This window comes from Acinonyx jubatus, chromosome B1, assembly GCF_027475565.1.
Source record: "Acinonyx jubatus isolate Ajub_Pintada_27869175 chromosome B1, VMU_Ajub_asm_v1.0, whole genome shotgun sequence".
Taxonomy (NCBI): domain Eukaryota; kingdom Metazoa; phylum Chordata; class Mammalia; order Carnivora; family Felidae; genus Acinonyx; species Acinonyx jubatus.
Genome location: NC_069382.1, coordinates 127,504,737 through 127,532,220, shown reverse-complemented (window position 1 = coordinate 127,532,220; position 27,484 = coordinate 127,504,737). Strand labels below are relative to the sequence as shown.

Below are 27,484 nucleotides of genomic sequence, written 5' to 3'. Positions count from 1 at the left end.
AATCTTGTTTCAGTCTTACAAAGAGTCAGAGCACTTATTAAATGTGGCAACCTCTTCCAAATGTTCCCTTCAGTATAAAAAGCTCCATTAAGCCTGTATATTGTGCATTTTTTTACTGCATGATATGTGTATGTGTGTGTGTGCCCACTTTAATTTATGAAACCAATTTAAATACTGCATCTTAAAAAGCTGGCTATAAACCTCAATTTAATAGAGAAGCAAAAATGTTTGGAAGTAATTTAAATCGTTTACTATACTACCAAATCTGAATGCCAGTGAGCTACAATTTATCAATAACACACATTCTTTATTAATGTTGTCTTCTTTTGCTTTCAGAGGGTGACATAGAAGGCCAAAACTGGAAAACACTTTTTTTTTGCCAATCCAGAATTTCTGATCTCTATATACTTTGGCAACCATTAGGGAACTAAAAGATGCATAACTGAAAAAGAAATTAAAATGTTAAATTCAAGGACACAGTGCTTTGAATAAAAGCCCCAGATAATGTGAACTTGATAAGTTCATTAATTATAAATAAAAGATCTAGCATAAATGAGGAATTTTGTGACTTGCGAGACTAAAGAATTTTTAAATGCATCTAGCACAGTAAAACATTCTAGGGAATTAATTTATAAACTAAATTATTAACCTATGGAAATTGGGTAATAGCATCTCACTTTTATTACACATTTTCAATTATAGGATGCCGTGTAAGAGACTTAGGAATTGAAGCTTAAATGGATTAGTTTACTGTTATTAGTTTATTATTTACTCTTTATTCTGTGTGTAGATATCACTTGAAGTAGTATCTAGAAAATAGGAATGGAATGGGAAGAAAACGTAAAGGCAAAGCAATTGTGAATATCTAGGTTCATGTGACATTTGTCTGTAGTCACATGCCATTCAGTACTAATTGAGGTGAATCTCAACAGCTTATGAATTTGAGAAGGAAAATAAATACTCTCTTTACATTACTGTATTTTATTTTACTTCATTTACTGATACAATTAAATCAAAAATATATTTTTTATTTTTCTGGTTGTGATATTTATATTTTTTTCAAAGAATTTTCTTTGTACTATTGTATAGAATTTTCATCACACTTTGTTGAGTGCAAGCACTATTGGTATTATGTGAGTGTAGTATTGATTATTTAGAAACCATTAACAAACAAAAGATATAGGTAACCTAGAATACATAAATTCCTCAACACTACTTAGATTTATTACTATGAATTTTTGAATTAATATAAATGTTATACTGTTTTTGAAACAATAACTCTTTTAAAAAACTCATTGGCAACTTTCCCTAAATATAAAGCTTATATCCAAATAGCAATTTTAATTTATAGGCAGTGAACATTAGAGTTGGATTAGCATTCTACTGATTTTATCTTTTTATTTCATTTCAATTAAAAATTAAGTGCACTACCAGTCACAGTGAATAATGTTCACAGATATGTGTGCCTGTGTTTTGTGGCTGAATTTATTTACATTCACATTAACTACTTAGCTCCTGCCAAGCAGTTCCACATTCAACAATTATTCATACAAATACTTCATTGTATTTGTTATATATTTATTAATCTAGATAACAAGATGGGTTTTGTAGCATGCTGGGTATTTTTTGTGGCTAAAATTAATTAAGAACATACTAATGTTTTTAAAGTTATGAACAGAAAGTTACTTAATTCCATGACCAAAACAAGAGCTTTCAAAAGTAATGTGAGCATGTGCTTTTGTTTATAATATCATAATATTAAAATGTACAGAAATTATAAATAAGTATCTGATTTATATCTCAATTTATAAAAAACGAACTGTGTAATAAACCCTAAATGAATAGTAATGGTGGTTTCTGTGATATAAAGATGAAACATACATAAACCTGTCCTGTAGGTGGCTCACATTTTAGCAGACGCAAGTAATTTCAACAGAGCGTGATAATCGCTAAAACATAGCACTTATTTAGCACTTAATGTGTGCTGCCCTGCTTTTATTAGTTTTACCCCATTTACTCCTCTCAACAACCCTTAAGAGTAGGTTCTGTTACCATCTTCATTTCATCTGATTTGTAGCATTTGCCCATTTCTACAGTGTAAATAGTCCTTCCATGGCCAATTTCAGACTATCAATGTGATGTGATGGAACTTGAATTTGGAAAGTTTTGAGAGGAAGATTTTTCCTCTACCAATTAGGACTGAGTAGCTTGCATCCCTCGAATAAACTGACCAAAGACAGCTTAACAGGGAAACAGTTTAGTATACATGGGTTCTACTCAGTTGTGAAAAGTTCATTGAATAGTAAGAGATACAGATTTCTATACCAAATTAACCAAAATGGGGGCCCTGTTTAGGGCTTCCAAGGGAAAGTACGGGAGGTTCTGTTGGGCTTTTTGGTGGTAATGGGCAGTTGGATTGCCACTTCTAGTGCTAATTAAGAGTACATCTTTTCCTGAACAAGAAACTCCCTAGGAGGGGTATCACTGGCAGCTGCTTTGGGGAGACACTCTCCTTAAGTTTAGGTAATGTTTTTTTCTTTGGTTACTGATTGTTCAGAAATTTCCAGTTTCACATAATTTTTGTATCACCTTGGTGGGGTGTTAATTCTTTCAGGAATATATGAACACTGTCAACTCTAGGGAGCCCTGGAAAAGTGGTTCCTGCACACAATTATATATGTCCTACTTCAAAATTGCCTTTGTTCATGTGGGGAATTAAATATTTTTAAAGCAAAGAAACAAACAAAAATTCACAACCTAAAGTTTCCTTTAGCAGTTGTGATTTGTGCATAGTAAAGGAGATGACACTGTCAAAAGTTAAGAAAAAACAGAAATAAAATCATTGAATCAACAAAGTAGTAATTGATGAAAGTTTATTGTGCACATACCAAAAAGACACTTAGTAAACCAGGAGCACTCAAACCAAAACATGGAATGAAGCTCAGGGGTATAAGGAACTTTTACAGTGGGAAGGCAGTTTATTCTTTACAGTGATTTGTTATATTAGACTTTTATTAAGTGGTAGGGAATTTTTTGGTGTTCACCTCATATCAATTTTGGGTAACCAGTTTAAGTTTTGTTTATGATTTCCATAGACAAAAGCAAGAAAAGATGCAGGTCAAGTTAGTCGTGCAAAATAAGCTAAATTGAGTTTTGTTTGTATAACTAAACTGTTTTGTCTACTCGAGGTATTTTCAAGGCTGATGTATTTGTTCTCAATTTTAGCACCTTCTGTAATCAGGATTTAGCTATTAGGACTAGATAGATTTTAGCAAATGCTTACACAGTTTCTTGAAAACTTGAGAGAGATTGGACAAGGATGAAGTATGGGAAAAGAGGTAAACCATATATTATCCTGTGAAGGTTAGAATATATAATACAGCAAAACAAAATTTAGACAATGAATAGGTAGAGTTGAAGAAAATACAGTAAAACCTTGGATTACGAGTAACTAGTTCTGCTAGTGTTTTGCAAGATGAGCAAACATTTCTAATAAATTTTAACTTGATAAACAAGCAGTATCTTGTGATACAAGTAATATGTGATGCCGAACATCACATGATCACCACTGAGCCAATGGTTCTTGAAATTCGTTTTGATATACACGTGCTTTGGATTACAAGCATGTTTCCAGAATGAATTATGCTCGCCAACCAAGGTTTTACTGTGTGTTTATTGTGTTAATTCTTTTGTCTGTTTTTTTTTTTCATAGTTGGCAAAGTTGGTCCCAGGTGTATTTGCTATAGGGAGATGCAAAACTTGCTGTCCTGTTTGAGAAGGCTTATGAAGGAATAATTTGATGAAGCCATTTTGGCTTTCAGGTGGCATAAGATAAATGGTACCTATTTTTATGACCACATGCTTCATGTTATGGAGTGTCCCATAGAAAAGAAGCAGGTGTCCTTCTTGCTTCTCCTCACAATTCCCTGACCACTGTCGTCTTGGCCTCCCTAATAAATCTTGGCTTGAAGCCCATGCCATTAGATTATACCACTCTTTATTGCAGTCTTCATTAGACCCTCATCATACTCTTTCCTCTATTCTTTGAAGTTTATAGATCCTTACTCATTTTTACTGTTTCCAATATTGCTCCTAAAATAGTTCTGAATTATATAAATTATTGCCTTACCCTGGCATGTCAGCTCCTTGAACCCTTGATTTTTCGACAATCTTGTTCTCTGTCCTATCTCAGCCAGTGTATCCAAGTGTTTGCCTGACTTCTCTACTATGATGTCCAACTGAAATTTCATACTTAACTTGAATAAACCTCTGTAAGGGTGGAATGATTTTCCCTTCTTCCCTTCTAGGTTTTTGGCCAGTCTAATAATTAAATTGACATAAGACAGACTAACAGGAACAACACAAATTTAATTTCATATCTTGCAAAGCCCTAAAGATACGAGACCCAAGAACAAGTAGCTCACTTGAGGCTTATCTGCCATCCTGGGCTAAGGAATGTGGCAGGACCTGAGACTTTAAAGTGCAGGAGGATAATTCACAGGACAAGAAGAGCAGATTTTTGGTAATTAGATGTTTGCCCTGACATACAGATAGATCTTTCAAAGAAAAAATTATCACTGGTAAGAGCTCTCTTTCTGGGCCATCTCCCCTCTCAATTATTTTAGGTAGTTAAGGGAGAAGTAAAAGTTTTCTCAAGTCTGCTGGGTCTTGATTGCCTTCAGCTCCAGAAATTCCACATGCTCAAGTGGCATATTTTAGGGTCACATATTCTAGTCCCCCTCACTTCAAATATGTTATTGATGCAGCTTTTTTCTATGCCAGTAAATCCCTACTCAATTCTTCTGTTTGCTGAGGCAAAAACCTTAGAAATCACCTCTGACTCTATTTCCCTTATAGCCCATATCCAGAAAATCAGGAAATTTAATCATTCTGCCTTTTAAATATATATAGTTTCAGCCAGTTTTCACCACCCACATGGATAAAAACCTTATCGAAACCACCATCATCTCTCTACCTATTACAATCACCTTTTAATGGGTCTTTAACTTTCCACACAAAACTTTCTGCAGTCTCTTTTAATCTAGCTTTTGCTGTATTTTATTCATTATAAGTGAGTTACCAAATACAGTCCATACTTAGAGGAGGGGATTTATGCAACAATGCAAACACAAAAGCAGGTATCTTTGGAGTCCTTTCTAGAAGGTGCCTACCTCAGGCAGCATATCCTGTTTTAAGTACTAAGCCTAGAACTCAGAATTTGAAGCTAGAAACTCACTAGCCCTCTGTAGCAGACAAAGAATTTAACTGTCTTTCAGTTTAAAAGCTGCAAACGTTGTCAAACCTACCAGTACTTAAAAAGTCCAAGAATGGAAAGATGTTCTTTCCTTCCCGTTCATAGTACACCAGCCTAATCTGCTAATGAAAAGCTCCTCTGTATAGTTTAAGGTCAGCCAGCAATAGCTTTCAACTCCTGAGGCCCTGGCATCTGTGTTTTGGCTGAGTCTACACATGAACTTTGTCTTTCTGAGGTTGTTGAAACCAAGAGACTCTGCTGAGGCCCATTCATCCCACAGGTCATCAATTAAGACTCATAAGGGTCTAAAACTAGCTCCTTACCTGTGTGGGGGGGGAATAAACCTCCATAAGATGAAGACAGCCTTCCAGGTTAAATTCTTATGATCTGGACTTAAAGCTCTTACTTAGAACTTAGCAGGAGCGCCTGGGTGGCTCAGTCAGTTAAGCATCTGACTCTTGATTTCAGCTCGGGTCATGATTTCAAGGTTCATGAGATCAAGCCCTGAGTCTGGCTCTCCGCTGACAGCACAGAGCCTGCTTGGGATTGTCTCTCTTTCCCTCTCTCTCTGTCCCTCCCCTGCTAACGTGCCCTGACTCTCTCTCAAAATAAATAAATAAACTTAAAAAAAATATATGTTAAAAAAAGCTATGAAACATTAAAAAAAAAAACCTTAGCAATACTTAGCCTACTGCATAGCTGTTGAATAGAACACATGTGTTCTGCATGTGATCCTGATACAAAAAAAAAGAGGAATGACTGAGCCAACCACAGTGAATTCATCCATCCAAATTTATCAGCAAGAAAAAGTTATCCTTTCTTTGCTAGGCAGAGAAGCTGAGAGTAACACTATTAGACTTCCTTATCCATGAAAAGAAACACCAGGAATGAGGAACAAATGTTTCCCTCAAACTTTAAACTTTTTCAGATATTTTATTTACTTCATAATTTTGTTTTCTTTACTATGAAGAAAAGTCAACATAATCACATCTATCAATCTTTGGCTTTATGATTTCATTATGTATACGTTTTAAAAAGTCCACTGCATTCTACGTAATTGATAGAGATACTATTATATATTCTTCAAGTACTTCCTTTTTTTTTAATTTAACATTTTAATCCATTTAGAGTCTATTTGAATGGCATTATACACACACACACACACACACACACACACATATGTATTTCCCCTGATAGTAACGATTGGTAAATTGCAGCCTATTAAATAACCTTATATTTCTCTTTGCCTATTGAAGGTACAATAAATTCAGAGCTATGAAACTTCTGAAGTAGAAGTAGAAATCGGTATGATAGCCTTAGAGGAAAATTTCATAATTAATGCAAAGTACAGCCTAGGATATATACATATCCTTTAACTGAGACTTTATAATTACATAAATATTTTAAAAAGAAATAATCACAGAACTATTTTAAGAATGTTATCATAAAACTAATTGTAAAGAAAAAAGTGGTGGGGCACCTGGGTGACTCAGTTGGTTGGGCTTCAGACTCTTGATTTCAGCTCAGGTCATGTTCTCACAGTTGTGATATTGAACCCTGTGTCAGGCTCCATGCTCAGCTTGGGATTCTCCCTCTCCCTCTCTCTGGCCCTTCCCTGCTCTTGCACATGCACATGCATGGTCTCTATATCAATCAGTCATCAATCAACCAATAAAAATTAAAATGAAAAAAAATGAGATTAGTAATTGGAATTGATCACAAGATCAGAATAGAGCTAAGAGCAAAGCAAACTCAGCATAGCCAGGTTACTGTTAGAATGTTTCTCTCAACCTCTTGGATAATTGATACTAAGCAGAAAATATTTTTAAAAGCCATGATTTTTAAAAGCTCTCAGATTTTAAGAAGGTAAACTTCAACCGGAGCTTTCACATACCCTGTAGATCTGTACTAAAAGACTTTGGAAGCAGGGAATACATAATAAGAGAGTGGAAAAACACTTAAGCTCAGGTGGATGTGTAAGCTGATAGAATCTCCACACAACTCAATTTGGGAATATCAATCAGAATTACAGTTGAGTATACCTTTAGATCTGTAATTCTACACCTGGAAAATTATTTTATAGATAAAAATGCATATAATATAAAGTTAATTTCAGTTGTCTTTGTAATAGCAAAAGAGTGGGAATGTAACACTGTTTAGCTCTACTGTGATGGTTCCGTAAACTGAAATAATATACAGCTATGTAAAAGAATGAGGGTACTCATTATATACAAATACATGGTAATTTGCAAAATGCAAGTTGAAGAACAGCATGCAAAACATGTTATTCTATATGTATAAAAGAAAAAACTCAATGACCGTATTTCTCTATGTATGTGTGTGTGTGTACGTGCAGTTGACCCTTAAGCAACTTGGGTTCGAATTGCACGGATCCACTTGCAGAAAGATTTTTTTTTTACTGTACAGTATTGTAAATGTAAGTTTCCTTATGATTTTTAATATTTTTTTCTAGTTTTATTATAAGAATACAGTATATAGTACATAGACAAAATACATTAATCAACTCTGTATTCCATAAGGTTTCTAGTCAGCAGTAGGCTATAGGTTAAGTTTTTGATAGAGTCAGAAGTTATATGCAGATTTTCAACTACACAGGGGTCAGCACCCAACTATAATGTATATATGTGTGTGTGACCCCTAAGTTCAAAGGTCAACTGTAATGTTTCTATTATGTATATATAATATACGCATATATAAAACATATATACAAGGTTATACAATAAGTTGGTAAAATTAAGGGCCTCTGGATGACTGGGGACTAGGAGTAGAATAAGAGTATTTTCCTGGAAAAAGATGTTGCACCATATGAATTTTGATTATGTAAATGTGTCACCTTGTGAAAAGCAAATTTAAAAATATATACATACTAAATTTAAAAAAATGTAAACACATTTTTATATATAGGCATTTTTTACCAAATCTCATAAATCTCCAAATTTAAAAATAAATACTCTAAGACCCCCCAACTTAGAAAATAATTCGATAAATTATTTTGCTATCACATAAACATTGCTAACTTCCCAGCTAAGAATAAAGTAGGGTCCTGATTCTCTACTCCACTTGTACCAGCCAATTCCAAATTTTAGATTCTATGGCATGTAACTTCCCAACCACAGTAAGCACTGTGTGAATAAGTAAGCTTATTCCTATAGTAGAAAGGATGCTTAAGTGTTGGCCACACTGTTTTGTAAAAACTATTTAGCCATGTGGAACTGAATTATTAGTATGTCAGATATGTACTTAGGACTCAGTTGCTGTTTCTCCATTTATGGGATTGGCTCTGTGTTGGATTTGCTCCTAGGGATATACCATCCACTTGGTGGTTTCTAGTAATTTAGGAAGAAACACATTCTATGATCTTAGCAGCATTAGCTGAATGAGAGCATCTCTTTCTCAAAATTCCAACACAATTCCCATAGTTGAATTTCATTTAAATGATTTGGCTCATGTGCCTTGTCTTTTTGTGTCCAATAGAATAATTTGGCTAGGCCTTACTTATATGCTCACATCTATTTCAAGGATATTGGATCAGCACTACTCAAAACAAAATGATTAAAAATTTAGTAGAAATCACTCCCCAAAGGAAAAATTCAGTTGTTAACATAATAAAATGGATTAGATGCTGGGAAGGCAAAAACAGCAGATATCACCTACAAGAAGATATTATAAAGAAAAAAATAACTTGCATTTTCATTTGGAGAAAACAAGACCAGTAAAAGACTTGTCTCACATTGGTAAGGTTGTTGAGCTTGGCCAAAGTACAAAGAGCTACTCTTGATTTAGACATTGAATGCAATTAACTGTTGCTCTCATTTTGGTTTACTGCCAAAATGATAAAGAGTAAGAAAAGGATATACACACTTAAGGAATGAAGTGTGTGGAATCAGCTTCTCCCTCGCTAACCTGGTTCTTCACTGAGGTGTGCCTGAAATTCAGTGGTCAGCACCTGGATTGGAGGAGCCCGGGACTGTCAGTGCATTGCCATTTGTAGAACATACCTGATGAAGGACACAAATTAGCTCTCAAGAGTACACCCACTCGAGGCACAAGTACAGAAGTATACCCACTCTTGAGACAGATGGACAGAAGAATGTCCTTCTGTGCCACAATTAGGTACTCTGCATTCCTTTTCTTACTAAGCCTTGGGACAGTCACATCTTAGCAGTGAGAGGAGTCATGACAAAAATTAAAATCTAAGGTCAGGGAAGCCTAATGTGTCCTTACTACTCATTAGGTGGCTGAACAAATAAATGACAATCTTCACAGAAAATTGACACATCTGAAAAAATATTCTCAAGAAAAGCAGGCCATTTATACTATAGAAATCTAAATTATCCTATGGACTTTATCAGTAATAACATCATTGATTATTAAAACAACAAAATGTTTTGATATGGCACATTTTAATATAATTTTAGAACTATTAGAATGCATGCTCAAATTAGAGTTAACACTCTTAGATAAACATTTAATTTTATTAGGGATAGAAAACTACCTTATTAAATTTACACTAATGGCTTAAAAAATAAAATATTTCACTTATACTCAGACCTGTTTATGTACTCAACAGATTTGAGCCCAATTGATCATGTTTCACTTCAAGAAATTCTTATAAATAAATTTTAATCTCATAGTACAGATCCATTAATTATTCTTTCAGGGGAGTTATAATTAATGGATCTGTACTATAGAATTATGGCCTTCAGTAAATATTAATAATGCAAACTCACTCTACCAAGCACCTCAAGAGTACCCAAACAAATAGATCATTTTATATGGCTGAAGCTTTCCTTCAACATTCCTTAGGGAACATGAAAACATGAAAAACAATTTAACATCAGCTTTTCATTGAGATCTTCATAGAAAATTAAAGATTCTTTGGTGGAGCTGTTACTCATCCCCAAAAAATAGTCTGTCAAAATTCATTTTTATAAAAGTGATAAAAGCTCTAATGAAAGCTTAGAAGCTGTGAGTACAATGACAGTCATGTATTATAAGCCTAAAAATCCTGCTTATATTGCTAATGAAGAATAATTTAAATATTTTTTTTTTATTTTAAAAGTTTTGTATTTACAGAAAGGTTGCAGAGGTAGTAGAGAGAACACCATTTACCCCTCATTAAGTTTCCCCTATTGTTATCTTCCTACCTGAGCAGAGTACATTTGTCACAACCAACAACCAATATGGGTACATTACTGTTAACTAAAATTAACAACTTATTCAGATGTTACCAGTTTTCTCTAATATCCTTTTTGCTATTACAGGATTGTATCCAGTATACCACAATATATTTAATCATCATGTCTCCCTAATGACATGATCTGCAATAGTTTCAGACTTTCCTTTTCCTTTAGGACCTTGACTTTGGTTAAGTTTTCTGCAGAATAACCTTCAATTTTGGTTTGTCTGATTTTTTTTTTCTCATAATTAGACTGAGGTAATTGGTTTTGAGGAGAAAGACCACAGGGGTGAAGTACCCCTCTTATCATATTATGTCATGTTATCTACATGGTGTTAACCTTGATCACTAGAATGAAGTAATGTTTGCTGGGTTTCTCCACCATAAAGTTACCTTTCCCCTTTTCATACTCTTTGGAATTAACTCACTAAACACAGCCTGGGGGTTGGATGTGCAGTGGACTATTAAGTTCCACATCTCGAAGAAACGGAGTGGCATAAATTATTTGAAGTTCTTTTGTAAGAGAGATTTGGCTTTTCTCCCCAATTATTTATTTATTCAGCTCCTTATTTATATATGAATTCATGATCTTTTTAAATTTTGTTGTATCCTTTGAGCTATACTCCAATACTATGTTATTTATTTGTTTCTCCAGTGGTTCCAGCTTTGGCAATTGGGAGCTCTTTCACATTGTCTCTTTGACATGCCCCATCCTTTTATCTTGTGAGCATTTCCTTACTTTCTGGAACAACAAGATGGTGTAGAAGTATCTAGTACATCCTTTGCCCCATCCCAGGAATCTTCTCCAAGGAGCCATGGTTCCTTTTATTAGAAGAAACTAATGTCTAAACACTGGGCATTAATAAAGAATATTTTATTTAATAAAATTAGCACATTTTTCTCCAGTATCAAAATACAATATGGGAAAATACAATATGACTTATATAAAAAGCATTATCAATACTTGTGAAAAATTACTCATTTTCATGGATAAAAAAGTAACTCCCTGCGTGCTTGACTGGCTTGGTAGGTAGAGCATGTGACTCCTAATCTTGGGGTTGTAAGATTGAATCCCACACTGTGTGTAAACATTACTTAAAAAACAATAAAGTAAAATGCATTAAAAAAAATAACTCTCAGGGTGCCTGGGTTGCTCAGTGGTTAAGGGTCTGACTTCAGCTCAGGTCATGATTTCACGGTTTGTGAGTTTGAGCCCCACTTTGGGCTCTGTGCTGACAGCTCAGAGCCTGGAGCCTGCTTCAGATTCTGTGTCTGCCTCTCTCTCTGCACCTCCCCTGCTCATGCTCTGTCTCTCTCTCTCTCAAAAATAAATAAACATTAAAAAAATGTTTTAAGTTAAAAAAAACCCTAATATGTGAATTGATGAAAAAAATTCCAAAATTGAATTTTATTTATTTATTTTTTAATTTTTTAATGTTTATTTTTGACAGAGAGAGACAGAGTATGAGTGGGGGGGGGGGGGCAGAGAGAGAGGGAGACACAAAATCTGAGGCAGGCCCCAGGCTCCGAGGTGTCAGCACAGAGCCTGACACGGGGCTCAAACCCACAGACCGCAAGACCATGACCTGAGCCAAAGTCAGACACTCAACCGACTGAGCCAACTGGGCGCCCCCCAAAATTGAATTTTAATTTAATTTAATTTAATTTAATTTAATTTAATTTAATTTTTGAAAATTATTAAATTTATATATTTATTTTGAGAGAGAGAGAGCTAGCAGGGAGGGGCAGAGACAGAGAGAAGAGAAACCCAAGCAAGCTCCATACCATCAGCACGGAGCCTCACACAGGGCTCAAACCCACAAACTGCGAGATCATGACCTGAGCCAAAACCAAGTGTTGGATGTTTAACTGAGCCACCCAGGCAACCCTGAATTTTAGTTTTAATTTTTATGTTATTATATAAATGGCTGACTTGACAATTATATAGCCATCTATACTATCAAGTATAGATCATTTCTGAATCAGCTGAGAGTTCATTACTTCATGTCAAAAGGAAGAACAGAATACTGTTTTTCAAGGCTATTTCAGTGAGTTCATTTTTTAAGTAATAAAATAGAAGCTTAAAGAAGATGTGACATTCAAAGTATCAACATTCTTTTCTGGTTTAATAAGTATTAATGAATGATGTCTCTTATCCTTTAATCTCTCCATTTCTTTAGTGACAGTATATTGAGTTAAAGCCTTCAACTGTGCACTTTGGTCATTAACAGTTCAGCAGTGTCAGTTGAGAGTGATTAGATTTTCTAGGCAAACATTTTAAGCACTGTTTATAGTAACAGATAATATACCATTCCCCTAAATTGTGGTCTGAAAGTTAACCTGGGAGAAAGTCGTTATTATTGCAACAATATGTTTCTTTCATTATTTGGGTAAGAACACCTGCTATAATTTGTGAACCCTACTGTTCATTTTCTGGATTTTTTAAAATAGAAATACTGTTTTAATATACTTCTATTTTGTTTTTTGTTGTTGTTGTTGCTGTTTTAAAGGTTTTTTTTTAATTTATTTTTGAGAGAGAGAGAGAGAGTGTGTGTGTGTGAGAACGGGAGAGGAACAGAGAGAGTGTGAGGGAGAGAATCTGGAGCAGGTTCTGCACTGTCAGCACAGAGCCCAAAGCAGGGCTCAGTCTCACGAACTGTGAGATCATAACCTGAGCCGAAATCAAGAGGCAGATGCTCAACCAACTGAGCCACCCAGGCACCCCTACTTATATTTTGTACACTTATTTTTGTACGTTTATTTTTTCCATCAGCAATAATCTCTAGTAATTCTGGCATCAGTGTTGATAGTCAGCGTAGATACTAGATTGTTAGAGCTGGTACGAGATACTGGAGTCTGAAAATTGCATTGAGTCTGAAATTTGCTACTTCTGGCCTCTTTGTAAGTTATCCTTGATAATTCATATGTATATTTAAGAATCATCTCATAGGACCCAAAGAGAGTTCTAGTCAGCCTCCTGCCATTGTTTTCCTCTTATGTCGCAGCTCTTAATATGCCACAGAGGCATGGTATTTGCAGAACTTCTCTAGATGCTTAAATCATTTTTTATTCCATTGAGAAATTTGAACAAGAAGATCATATTGCTCATCTTACTGCTTAGAATTTTATTTAAAATAGCTTTTTCCATTTCTACTTGCACCCTCTTTTTTCCTCAAAGATGAGTCAACTCATCAGTCTCCGAGATGATAGACACATTGCTTTTCTTGCCATTTCTATTATCCTTCCCACCTAAAACTTTACTTCTCTCTCCTTCTCCAGTTCCTCTGCCCAGGAAGTTCCATAATCGCCAATTCTGATGAGAGTCTCATGTATTAATTTAAAATTTTCGGTATGTTAGCAAAGATTTCTTCTCTTCCCTCCACAAACCCACAAGCAGATAATATCTCCACGTTTTTGCTTATTGTAATTAAACTATGTGAAGCTACTGTTAACTGTCAGATTCCCACCAAATGAGTGAATTGGCTAAATGCTTGAGGTGACTTGCTAAATACAAATTAAGTTTTGTGAAAGTCTTTTGCTAGATTGTGTACAAGTATTAATGTTATTTGATGTTTCTTGTACAACAAGAAATTGCAAAACATTTTCAAAGATTAGAATACTAACTATGCTGTTTTTTGGCCATGATGTTTGAACTGAAAGTTTAATAGCTGGAAACATAAGTAAAAAATATATATATTTGTGGACTTGAAGTTGAACAAGGTTTCTCAGGTGAATCACCAAAAGTATAAACCATAACAAAACAAACAAAAAGACAAATAAGATGGAAATCGTTGGTTCTTTTGAAGACAGTATTAAGAAAACAAAGAAATAAGCCAGAAATTGTGTGAAAATATTTATAATACACATATACAACAAATAATTTATATCCAAATAATCCACTCAAAAAGAAAAATAGATGAAATAGTTTAACAGACTCTTCACAAAACAAGATATACTAATGGTCAACAAACACATGAAAGATGTTCAAAATCATTAGTTGTCTATGGAAATGAAAGTTAAAACCACAGTGAGCTACCATTAAACATCCCTTGAATGGCTAAAGTTAAAAAAAAAAAAAGACTAATACTACCAATATTAGTGAGATACAATGCAAATTGAAGTGCAATGTTTTTAACCCCTTTAGAGAATATTTGTCAATTTGTTATGAAATTGGCATAATAATGGATATAAATTTACCACAGGACCCAGGCAATTTCACTGTTAGGTATTTATCCAAGAAAAGTGAAAATGTATGACCACAAAAAGATAGATAGATAGATAGATAGATAGATAGATAGATAGATAGATAGATATACACACACACGCACACACAAATGTTCAGCATGGCTAATAGTTCCAGCCTGGAGACAACTCAAACTGTACCAACAGGTGATTGAATAGACAAATTGTGGTTTGCCCTTAAACACTACCTGACGTTTAAAAGGATGGATCCTGAAACATGCAACAGCATGACATGATGCATTTCAAAATCATTTTGCTGAATGAGCGGAACCGGGTGTAAAAGAGTTCATAAAGTACATTTCCATTTATGTGACATTCTGAGGAAGGCAAAACTAACCTATAGAGATACAGCATATCAGTGTTGCCCAGGACCAGGAAAGGGGGTGCCATTTGAATGCAAAGGAGGATGAGGGAACAGTTTGAGGTGATGAAAATGTTTTAGATCTTGGTTTTGTTAGTATACATTTGTCAAAAAGTCACATAACCACATTTAAAAGTTGCATTTTAGTATAGGTATGTTATACTTCAGTAAAGTTGATTTAAAGAAAAAGATGAATTGGAGGTGAGGGATGAGGTAGTTTGTGAAGTTAGGAGATTTATATTATGGAAACAGCAACAGCAAAGTGAGTAGTTTTTTCAAACCAAGATGAGTAGAAAGAATTCTGGAGAACAATATGCATGAGAAGAGGGTGATATTCACTAGAATATCTTTGATAGTCTCACAGGTCTTGTCTAGATTTTATTATTAAACTTATAAGTCACACTAAACATTAAGCCCAATTTGGAGAAAAATTTAAAAAAAAAAGGACTTGGCATATATGCAGTAGAAATAGAAGGGTGAGGGAGGTCTACCAATTGGGGTGGACAAAACATTTTGAGTATAGGAAAAATATTAAGTTCATATTATTTAATCACCCTAGTGTTGGAAAGAAGCAAGTATCTACTGGACTTAGAACCAGAAAACCAGGTTTTTAGGACACTTGTTAGAATTAGGATAGATGTCTTATATCAAGAACATCTTGTGCATTCTGTACTGGGTCGGAAAGCCAAAGTGTGTTAAATGAGAATTAGGAGACTTTTGTTGTTGTTGTTGTTGTTGTTGTTGCTGTTGTTGTTGTTGGCATGATTTGTTTATTTTACAGAATAATTCTTCTGTATTCCAAAGATAGTCACTTTCATATTATTGAGAACCAGCCATTTCCAAAGGCTCTGAAATATATCAATAGCAGATGAAGCCATCATTCTAACAAAATATTTTATGAAGAAAATTGTGAATGAACATATAGTGTTAGCTTTTAAAAACTTCAAAGTAACTTAGGAAATACTTTGTTAATTTGTATTTAGATATGCAATTGCATTGGTATTGCTATTATTAAATGAAGGAGTAAATTAATTAAAGTATGAAGTATGGATAAGATTTATATCTGTAGGGTTTATACCATAATATCAGACACAGTATCTAAAAGTGTAAGCAAATTGGAATGGCATCTAAATTACAGGTCACTTGACAATTAAGTGCAGTGTAGCAGATGTTATATAAGATTGATTTGTATTTTTAAAACATTTTTCTCAAGATTCCCTAAGAACAATAGAATTAAAGTGTCATACTGTAAGATGGATTTGAAAGTTAAAGCAGGAACACAGTTTTCTCTAAGAATGACATTCAAAGAATCAAGGTTAGATGACGCAGATTTTGAAGTGTGCTTTCCAACAGTGCTTAGAATGACACATTTTATTTCTGGGAAGTTGTTGGAGACCTCAACCCTAAAAGAAGTTAACCATGAAGCTTGATTTTGGCATATGTTCTTATGGAAGTTCAAAAATCTTCCATCTGCAAAAATGTGATACAGGCGTTTAAATTTTCACAACTGAATGCCATCTTCTGTCTTTTGAATATATGATTTTTTAAGGGCGTGATACTTTAATATGCTTTGCAGAGTATCAATAGTTCAGGGAAATACCAGATAATTCAACTGTATATGACCTGTGTTCTATTACTTGCTTAATTTCTCATGAGAAATCTAATGAGAGAAACAGTTCACAAGTCTTGTTTTTTCTAGTGCGGGGGAAAAAAAAAGTTTGTTTTTTTTTTTTTTTTTAATTTAGAATCCTGCAGTAAATTCATTCCTAAGAAAGCCTTTGTTTCTCCATTACATCATATAATCAGATAGTGAAAGTCAGCATTTCAGAATATTCCCTGATTTTGATCAAATAATGGACAAGAAGCTCTGAATAAATTTAGAAATTAAGTCAGTAGTCAATTCACTTCAATTATCTAGTGTATATATTTTCCTGCTTCCTTCAGTAGATTATTGTTCAGGTTTTTACCTAATATCCTCTGTTAGACATTTTAGGTCAATGTGCAGTCTTACATCAATTTCTGAAGCAGGTGCAGTACATGGTGTATAAAAATTGTACTGAATATCTTGGTTCCTATGCTTATAGTTCTTACACATTGCTGCTGAACTAGAGTCAGAAATAATACCACTTGAAGGATATTTTAAATGTATCCAATTTATGGTACACCTGAATCATATGAATTGAAAATGATCTCATGAGTGGAAAGAGACTCTAAGAATTGTAATAGTTGCAGCATCTTGTCTTTGAACATGTTCTTTTTTGGAACTTAAGTCAGCCAAACTTGTATGCTTATTCCTATATCACAATCAAAATTAATCTGTTCTTTTGCTTTAATCTTTACTACAAAATGTTCTGTATTTGAGTGCATGCACAGTTGGTAACCAAGCTGGAAAATGTTGCTGTGCATTCTTTTCAGTGTTTTATTTGCTTATCTACTTAAATGGAATAATTACCCTGAGAGAGTGAGTTAAGGGTATAGTAACATAACTTCTGTTGCTCCCTATTATCAGTATTTTTTCATTCTTTTACAAAAAATAGTGATAAGCTTGGGGGGAGGGCTAAAAAAATTTCTTCTTATTTAAGAAATGTTAATTGATTACATTTTTACAGGACTAAAAGAACAACATTATCAACATTCCAATAATTCTTTTTGCATAAATCCTTTATTCAAACATTTTGTTTGTTTGTTTGTTTGTTTGTTTAGCAGGATATAAGGAAGATTGTAAAATTTCAGGGGCTATGAATATGGGAATTTAAAAATGTAATACTTCTTGATTTTGCTTTGCAGCTTGATGACAGATACCGTTTTCATAATGAATAAAAACTGGATACAATTATTTAAATCTTCATTAAATAAAAGTGAAAATACTTTTATTTTTTTTTATTTTCATTTACATTTATTCATTTTTGAGAGACAGAGGGAGGCAGAGCACAAGTGGGGGAGGGGCTGAGAGTGAGGGAGACACAGAATCCAAAGCAGGCTCCAGGCTCTGAGCTGTCAGCATAGAGCCCAACATGGGGCTTGAACTCACAAACTGCGAGATCATGACCTGAGCCGAAGTCGGACACTTAACCGACTGAGCCACCCAGGTGCCCCAAAATGAAAATACTTTTAAAAATAACATTTGAAAATCAGCCTGGAAGACATCAAATAGCAACATAGTAAATCATCACAAATATAGTGTAACTTTCAAAAAAAGGTAAAAATCTAAAGTAAGCAAATATACTTTCAAATACTGCCCTAGCACAAAAGATGATCATTGTATTTAACAAAATTCTCTTGGAATGTACATTAAGAAGTCATAATTAGACTATTTTTTTCAGATAACTATTTCTAAATGAGGAATGATTCAGTATATAATAATCATTCAGATTTTTCTACACCCATATTTAACTTATTTTTTTATATGAGGAGGGATTTGATTTTAAATTAGAAATAACAAAAATAACTACCCAAATGCATCTTTTTTTAATGTTGTTTATTTATTTTGAGAGAGAGCGTGCACTGCTTGAGTGTGTTCCACGAACCAGGGAGGGAGAGAGAGAGAATCCCAAGCAGGCTCCCCGGCTGTCAGCTCAGAGCCAGATGTGGGGGATGGATCTCACAAACCATGAGATCATGACCTGAGCTGAAAGTAAGAGTCAGGGTCTTCAAATGACTGAGCCACCCAGTGGCTAAAATATATCTTTTTGATTAAATTGTGTTTTCCTTGCAGAGTGCCGATATGAGCCCAGCAAGTAGCACAGCTTCACTTCCTGTTAGTCCTCTTACTGAAGAGCCCTTGCCTTTCAAGGTAAAATAAATAATTAATTAATTAATTTAAAAAATTATGATATTTTTAGTATAACAAAATAGTTCATGGTTGAGATAAGGTGAACTGCTTTAATATAATGATCTAATTTCAAATGGTAAAATCTTTGTTTTTGTTCTGTTGTCATTTTGGTTGGTAAAGGAAAGTCAAGGTTTGGAGTAAAAGTTCATACTTTATAGAACACATCATTTGCCTTGCATGTAACAAATAGGGATTTCTTTATAATAGTTTGATGTCACATGAATTAGAGGTTTCAAATCTTTTGTGTATCTTAGTTTAAGCAATAGATTTAGAATGAATTCTTTTGCCCTCATTGAGTAGTTAAATTTTCATTTGCTGTTTAAATTTTCATTGATGACTCTAGGTCATAATTGATGAAATATGCAATTTTTACAAATAAAAATGAACAAAATCAAAAACTGAAATATGGAATCATTCCTCTGAACACATTATATTTTAAAAATATTTAAGTAAATATGTAAATATGTAAAATATGTATATTTTAAGCAGTATGGTTAGTAGAATTCTTCAGTTTGGGAGACTATATGCATTATAAGTGAGACATCATTTTCTCGTTTTGCTGTTTAAGATTTGATGTATCTCTTTAAACCAAAGCTTGCAGATCAGCTATTTTATGTTTGTTTCAAGGGTGTTTGAATTTCATCAAAATTGTTATAAAGAAAGACAATCCTTAAGATCATGGCAAAAAACACTCGGAAGGTTGGGATTTTACACTTACATGCAATAGTTTCAGTTTAATTTGGTTTAAAGACTGGTAGATGTACATTTTGAGATGTATTATGATTTTCATGATTTTTGGATTTTATCATAAAATGTTATTGTATTTTTTTCTTTTTCATGTGAAAAGTATAACTTACTCAACTTCATATTGCTTATACCTAGTACAGTGGCTGGCATTGATTTCCATACACTAAGTATTTGCTGTATTGTTAAAATGAAAGTAATAGAAAGCTATGAATTTCATTGCGTGTTTTTAGCTTTCTAATTATAGATGCTTTGTATCTTAATGATGGGCAATAATAATTAAAAGGTTTTCTATCAGAGTATGGTTAAATACTGTTTAGTATTCTGATTACATTGTTTATTGCGAAATCTTTATTATTCTATGACAAAGAAGAAAATGCTAACATTTCAAAGTTTAATGTTACTTAATGTTTCTATCTTATGGCATATGGGACAAATTTACACAAGAATCATATCTTTAACAATATTTTAATTGAATTCTCAAAGCATTACTAGAAACCATTTTCTCTTTTTAATATATTGATAATGACTATACTCCTTGAAAATTAATGTATTTTTTAATGGAGGTAAAATAAAAGGCCAGATATATTCCAAAATGTGCTGACACAAAGCTAATATAAATATAATTATTTTAGTTAGTTTCTCGACTGCTTCTAAGAGATCAATAGTGTTCCCATGTTAATGAGTGTAAGTGGTTTTATAAGCAATTAAAACTTCTTAGTGCTTATAATATATAATATTAGCTTTTGGTAGCCAATGTAGTTATAGTGCCTCTCAATTTACTTCTTTTGTGAAAGGAATATTATATGTATTATTTAATCATATATAAAAAAATCCTCTAATATTTAAAAGTGTCTAAAATTAGAGTTTGAAATTATGAAATAAAGCTCCTGCATTTGCTTATTCACCACTCTTCTCATCATTCCCTATTGTAGTCATGTCTGAGCATGAAAGCGTTTGAGAGTATCCCTTCATAGAAAAAGATGAATGATATGCACAATTCTCTATGTACACTACAGTAAACTCACAGACTTCCCAGTCACACTCTTGATGCTGAGGTATTTCTAGGATTCCAGATTTACATGATTGTGCAGACAACTATTATGGGTATACATTTGAAAACAATAGGTAAATGTATAATCTCTGGTTTTGTTTTGTTTTTGTTTTTGTTTTTAATAAAGCATTCAGGGTTACATACACAAGCGGTCTGTTACCTACCACAACATCATTATGGAAGGGCCAAGGTATAACTAATTTTGCATGGGTGGGAATAATATTTTATCAAATAACCATAATAGAATTATAAAATTTCAAGATCACTCATCTGAGAGTGTGATTTGAGAAAAGAGAGACAGAGAGAGAGAATAGGCTGCTTAACTGTAAATTACAATGTTTATGTTTCTTTTTATAGAATAACATTGAACCAAATTGACATTAACTTTGATGTGTCCATTCCAGCCTATTCTACCTTTTTTCATCTGCCATTCTTGATTTCTCTCAACCATCTAATTACTTCCAATCTACCCTACCTCCTTTCTTGGCTCAGATAGATATTCCACACCGAATGCCTTGGGGTTGCCAAACAATACTGTTCTTTCATAAGATGATCCTTTTAATTTATTTGTAAGTACACAGTTATTAGCAGCCTCAGTCCATTCCCAGAACTAACAGTCTTGAAGCTGAAGCTGGCTCACTGCTAGTGACCCCTCCATAAGAGTACACTTTATTATGGGCCATGTTTCTTTTGTCAACCACACTTATTCCGTATTTAAAAATTTATTTGTACTCTAATGAAGCGTGATTGCTAGATTTTAGTTCCTTTTTTTCTCCAAAAGAAAAGCATCTTTTCTTTAATTAGATATTTTAGCAAAAGGTATTATCCTCCTGTGTGCCTTTATTCTTACCCTGTGATAAATTCAATGGCTAGAAATGAATTCAACTCTATTTTTCTTTACACTCTGCTTCAAGAATGCACAAAGGCATTAAAGAATACCCTCCATTCATCAATCTTCAAAATCCAAATATAAACACAGTTTACTCATTGCCATTCTTGGCCCATTAAGTGCTGCTTTTCTGTGATACTTGGGTTCCTGAAGTGTCTAATGAGATTGGATATCCAATGCCTAGAACATACAATACAGCCACCCTCTCTAAGGCCCAGCCACCTTCTCCAGGAGCTGACCCAGAGTGGTGCTGGTATATTTCCCGAGTCTCCTCTCCTTGTGAAATCCAAAATTCTTAGATTCCTTTTATCCTCAGAAATCACCATTTAGTCTAGACTAGAGAAGTTCCTTTTTTTTTTTTTTTTTCAAATTTCCCTTGGGATTTTCCTCTTTTGTTTAATCAGCCAGGGCCTAAATCTTCTCAATGTACTTTTTAGAAACAGAATTGAGGAAAGTAATTGTCTGAACTGTCTGAAGATTTTTCTTACCTCACACAGACCTTACTTTGAGAAGCATAGAGCCACATTATTGAACCAAACGTCAGAGAGATGGAATTACAGAAATAAATTAATGTCTTAAAAAATTAATCTTGTCATGCAGTGCTGGGATATTAGGAGAAGAAATGATGCTAACTCCCCTTGACTTTAGAGCCTAAACTCAGGATTTAGTAACATGTAGTAATAAACATAGTTTTTTCTCACTTATATAAATAGTGTGTAGAAAAAAAAATAGTCCCAAAAATACACTTATCAACTATTTGGATGAATTATTCTTTAAATTTGTTTGTCTACAGTTTCTATAATGATCATTGATTTCTACTTTAAAAGCAATGTTTATTTTTAAGAGAGCAGAAAAGGAGAGTTGAGAACATTAGAGGCAATCTTAGTCTAGTTAGGAAATTACCTGGGATCAGATCTCAGTTCTGATACTTTCTAACTATATGACCTTGAGCCTGTTACCTGGTGTCTTGATTTTCCCATCTACCAAGTGGGAACAACAACAAATTTTTCTTCATTGAATTTTTATAACATTCAACAAGTTAATAAATAGAAAGTGTTTCAAATAATGCATAGTATGAAGTATAGATATTAACTATTATGTTTTGTAGAACAAATATTTCTAAGTTTAAGGCAAGAGGTTCTGTATTTTATAAATAACATGAAGCAGAATTATTTCCACTTAATCTCTTGTCCTTTATTTCCAAATGTGAGAGTAGTAACGTGCTTTGAACATAAATTCTTTACTTTGCTGAAGAATAGTATTTAATATTCATTTCTAGAAGTCATGCTATTTATTTTCTACCCTTGAGTATTCAGATAAACTCATATATCAGATTCCTTATATGAAAAATAATTAATGGAAATGCTCATTAATTATGAGGGAGAAGGAGTAAATACAATAATCTGTCTTAAGGGAAAAATGTTAAATATAATAACACATTACTTGGAAAAAAGAAATACATAATTAATGGTTCTGTAACCATAAAGATATATGGTATCTTTTTTTTTTTTAATCGGGAATGCACTGTAGTGTATTTTCTTTAATTTCCCAAACCACCACAAGAGGTAACCTGGTAACCTCCTAAATGCAAACTCTGCTGAAGGAACATTGTTCATCACATTGGATACTGGAAAAAAGACACATTGCAAACAAAGTACTGTTGATGTTTTACTCTTTGTCAGTATACCAAGTAGGCCAGTTTATTTTGTCTGACAACATAATGGAAAAGAACACATTTGGAGACTCCAGGAAGGAGGAGTCAGATAGTGGCATGACCTTCCCAACATCATCTGTTGTATATCTTGCATATTTGGGATTGTGTGTGTGTTTATTGCTGTTGTTTCTCATTGAGTGAGTATAATGGCCTCTCTTATTGCTGGAAATTACTTTTTTTTCATGTCCCAAAAATAGCCCCAAATGGTATATTCTGAATTTCTGCTAATTTTTTTTTTATTGTGCCATGGATTCCTTCCTTCCTTCCTTCCTTCCTTCCTTTCTTCCTTCCTTCCTTCCTTCCTTCCTTCGTTAGTGAATCAATTTACTGAGTTGTGCTTGATAATATTGTAGGCACTGGTGTTTCAATGCAGATAACACAGACTAAATTCCTGCTTTCATGGTATTTGGGTTCTAGTGAGGAGGGATAGACAATAAAAAAATAAATATATAATGTGTCAGATAGGGATGTTAAATACTATGATGAAGAATAAAGCAGAGTTTGGAGAATAGAAAGTAACTCTAAAGTATGATACTGTTTCAAAATGAATGGTCCAAGAAGGCCATTCTGATTCGGGAATATTTTAGCAGAGACCATAAGGAAGAAAGGGAGTACCACTTGTCTATGGGAAGAGGCTTGAGAACAGTGCAAAAACTATGCAGTGGAACTCTTGGCCTTTTCAGGATCAATAAGAGGGCCATGTGGTTGGAGCAGAGTGAGTGAGGGGGCAAATAGTAAGAGATCAAGTCAGAGAGAAACCAGATCATGAAAGGCCTTGTAGGCTACAGTAAAGACTCAAGGTCTTGCTTTACATGAGATGGGAAACCATTAAAGTGTTTGCAAAAAAAGGAATGGCAGAGTTAGACTTTATTTTAAAACTATTACTTTGACTTTGGAGACATGGTAGAAGGACATCAAGGCCCCTGTAGGTGAGAGATGATGGCAGCTTAAACTGGAGTAAAAGTTGAGAGGGTAATAAGCACTGGTGGGATTTTGGACATGTTTTGAATGTGAATCTGCAGGATTTAATGGTATAGATATCAAAAAAGATCAATGTCAAATATTATCCCTGATTCTATTTTCTCTACATCACTCTAGTTTTATTTATTTTGCTTTTTCTGATGTTTCAAATAAGTAGATATCATAATGTGAAGATTAATGAAATCTTATTTGTTTATTGTTTTGGTTTAATTATGTTAATAGTAGTAAGGCAGATGGATTAGATAAGAGATGGCAAATAATGTCACTTTTACCGTGGCTAATATTCTATCTTTTAGGGAATACTAACTTCTAGTAATCTTTATTTTTCTTCCAGATAACTGAAAACCATACAAGTAAAGCTAGACTTATAATTTGAGGTAGATTCTAAGATCAATAGTTGTGGGACAGAAATATGATTCCTTGGTGTTTAGTGGAAGAAATAAGCAGGAAAAAACTTTTTTTTTTCCCAAAGGATAGCTGATAAATTTTGAAGACAAAATCACGCTGTGATTACTATTTAAGGAATGTGCTTATGCTATAGTAATAATTTTAAATACAAAATATACCAAATGTTTTCCTAATGGTAATACATTTTAAGAGACCTATTATTAATGTGCATGTTTTAAGCCATTATTTTTGATAACTTAAAAATAAAATGATTTCTTTCTTTCTTTCTTTCTTTCTTTCTTTCTTTCTTTCTTTCTTTTTCTTTATTTTTAGTTATCTATTTCTGTGTAATAAACCATTCAAAAGTTGGCAGCCTAAAATAATAATTTCTTATTGCTGTTTATGATTTTCCATGTTGACTAAACTTACCTAGACAGTTCTTATTTGAGGTTTTACAAGTGGGTACAGTAAGAAGTAAGTGGATAATGGAATAATCTGAAGGCTCAAGTGGAGTAGATACCCAAGATGACTCCTTATGGATTAACTTGAGTTTTCTCACAGCATTTCCCCACAATATTTTAGATTAGTTAGGTTTATTACATGAAAGCTGGCTTCCCCCATAGTGAATGTTCTAAGAAGTGGAAGCTTCCAGGCCAATTATGGAAAAGACAAAGATACATACCGCTTTACCTCCACATCTTTCTTTTGGTTAAGCAGTCACATGGTGTGTCAATGGTCCCTGAAGCTACCCCAGCATTCAGATGTTTATTAGAAGGACTCAGAATTCAGGGGCACCTGGGTGGCTCAGCCGGTTATGCGTCCAACTTTGGCTCAGGTCATGATCTCATGGTTCGTGGATTCAAACCCCACAAAGGGCTGTGTGCTGACAGCTCAGAGCCTGGAGCCTACTTCAGATCCTGTTTCTCCCTCTCTTTCTGCCCCTCCCTTGCTATCTCTTTCTCTCTCCCTCTCTCTCAAAAATAAACATTAAAAAAAAAAAAAGGACTCACAGAATCCAGTATGTCGTCATAAACAGCACACACACATTTCTCCCAGCAATGTATGTGGTAGTTCTACCCAATAAAGCCCACTAGCAATTCAGCCTCCAAAGATTCACATAGGAACCCTGTACCTAGAGCAGAAATTCTAAACTTCTAGAAAGAAATCAGGTGTTAAGCATTATCAATACTGTTTATATAAATTACTTAGGCACAGTGAGCCACTCTTATTACTTTTTTTTATTATTGAAGTATAATTGACTTGCAGTTTTACTTTCAGGCATACCTCAGGCACTCTTATTAATTATGGAAAGTTTGATATCAATATGGGGTGCTGGTTACCAGTCAGGTGCTCAGAAGCCAACCAGTGGCCAACCCTGAAAGTAAATCTTTCTAAGGATAGCATATTAGTTTGCTAGGGCTGCCATAAATAAATACCACAATTATGTGCATAAAAGAATTTTTAATATATTTTCTCACAGCTCTGAAGGTGATAATTTTATTTCTTTGTAAGCTTTTATTTTAATTTCTGTTAGCCAACATAGTGTGATGTTTTAGTGATTCAGCACGTCCATGTATCACCTGGTGCTCATCACAAATGCACTCCTTAATACCCATCACCTGTTTAACCCAATCTCCCACCCAAGTCTCCTCTGTTAACCGTCAGTTTGTCATCTATAATTAAGAGTATGTTTCTTTGTTTGTCACTCTTTTTCCCCCTCTTGCTCATTTGTTTTGTTTCTTAAGTTCCACATATCAGTGAAATCATATGTTTTTTGTCTTTCTCTGACTGGCTTATTTTGCTTAGCATTATGCTCTCTAGGTCCATCCATGTCACTGCGAATGGCAAGATTTTATTGTTTTTTTATGGCTGAGTAATATGTGTATGTGTGTATATATATGTGTATGTGTATATATACATACATACACATACACATATATTTATGTGTATACATATATATACACACATATATATGTACACACACACACATATATATATATATTTATATACACATATATATGTATACATAGACACTTGGTCCACTTCCATATCATGGCTGTTGTATATAATGCTGCTATAATCATAGGGGTGCATGTATCCCTTTGAATTAGTGCTTTTGTATTCTTCAGGAAAATGCCCAATAATGTAATTGCTGGATCATAAGGTAATTCTGTTTTTAACTTCTTGAGGACCTGTATACTGTTTTCCACAGTGGCTGCACCAATTTGCACTCCCATCAACAGTGCAAGAGTGTTCTTTTTTCTCCTCATCCTCTCCTGTTGTTTCTTGTATTATTGATTTTAGCTGTTCTGACAGGTATAATGTTCACTGTAGTTTATATTTGCATTTCCCTGATGGTAAGTGATGATGAACATCTTTTCATGTGTCTCTTGGCCATCTGTATGTCCCCTTTGGAGAAATGTCTGTTCATGTCTTCTGTCGATGTTTTAATTATTTGTTTTTTGGGTGTCGTTGAAGTCTGGATTTTAAGGTCAAGGTGCTGGTAGGGTTGGTTTTAGGTTAGGCTCTCTCCTTGGTTTGCAGATGGCCTTCACTCATGTTTCCACATGGCCTTTTTTTCTGTCGATGCACTTCCTTGGTATCCCTTGTCTTCTTATAGTGACATCAGCCGTATTGAATTAGGTCTCATCCAAATGGCCTCATTTTAACTTAATCATCTCTTTAAAGACCTTATCTCCAAATATGGTTATGTTCTGAGGTACTGGGAATTGGAAGTTCAACATACGAATTTCAGGAAGACACAATTCACCCCATAACAGATAAACAGAATAAAGACTGCTATGTTAACTGTTTTTTGCATATAGG

The 27,484-nt window shown here is 33.9% G+C and overlaps 1 protein-coding gene across 7 annotated transcripts in view; it reads left to right on the top strand.

The window, feature by feature from the left end:
* CCSER1 (coiled-coil serine rich protein 1) overlaps positions 1–27,484 on the top strand; it is a 1,258,994-nt gene that overhangs the window by 480,051 nt on the left and 751,459 nt on the right. For 6 of the 7 annotated variants that reach the window (XR_008295692.1, XM_053216127.1, XM_027060839.2 and 3 more), the window contains one exon: positions 18,773–18,850. The exons of the other annotated variant lie outside the window; for it this stretch is intronic. Coding sequence is in view for 5 of the 6 variants with exons in the window: in XM_053216127.1 (XP_053072102.1) it covers positions 18,773–18,850 (78 nt within the window). In the remaining variant the exon portion in view is untranslated. The remainder of the gene's footprint in view (positions 1–18,772; positions 18,851–27,484) is intronic. 7 annotated transcript variants of the gene reach the window in all.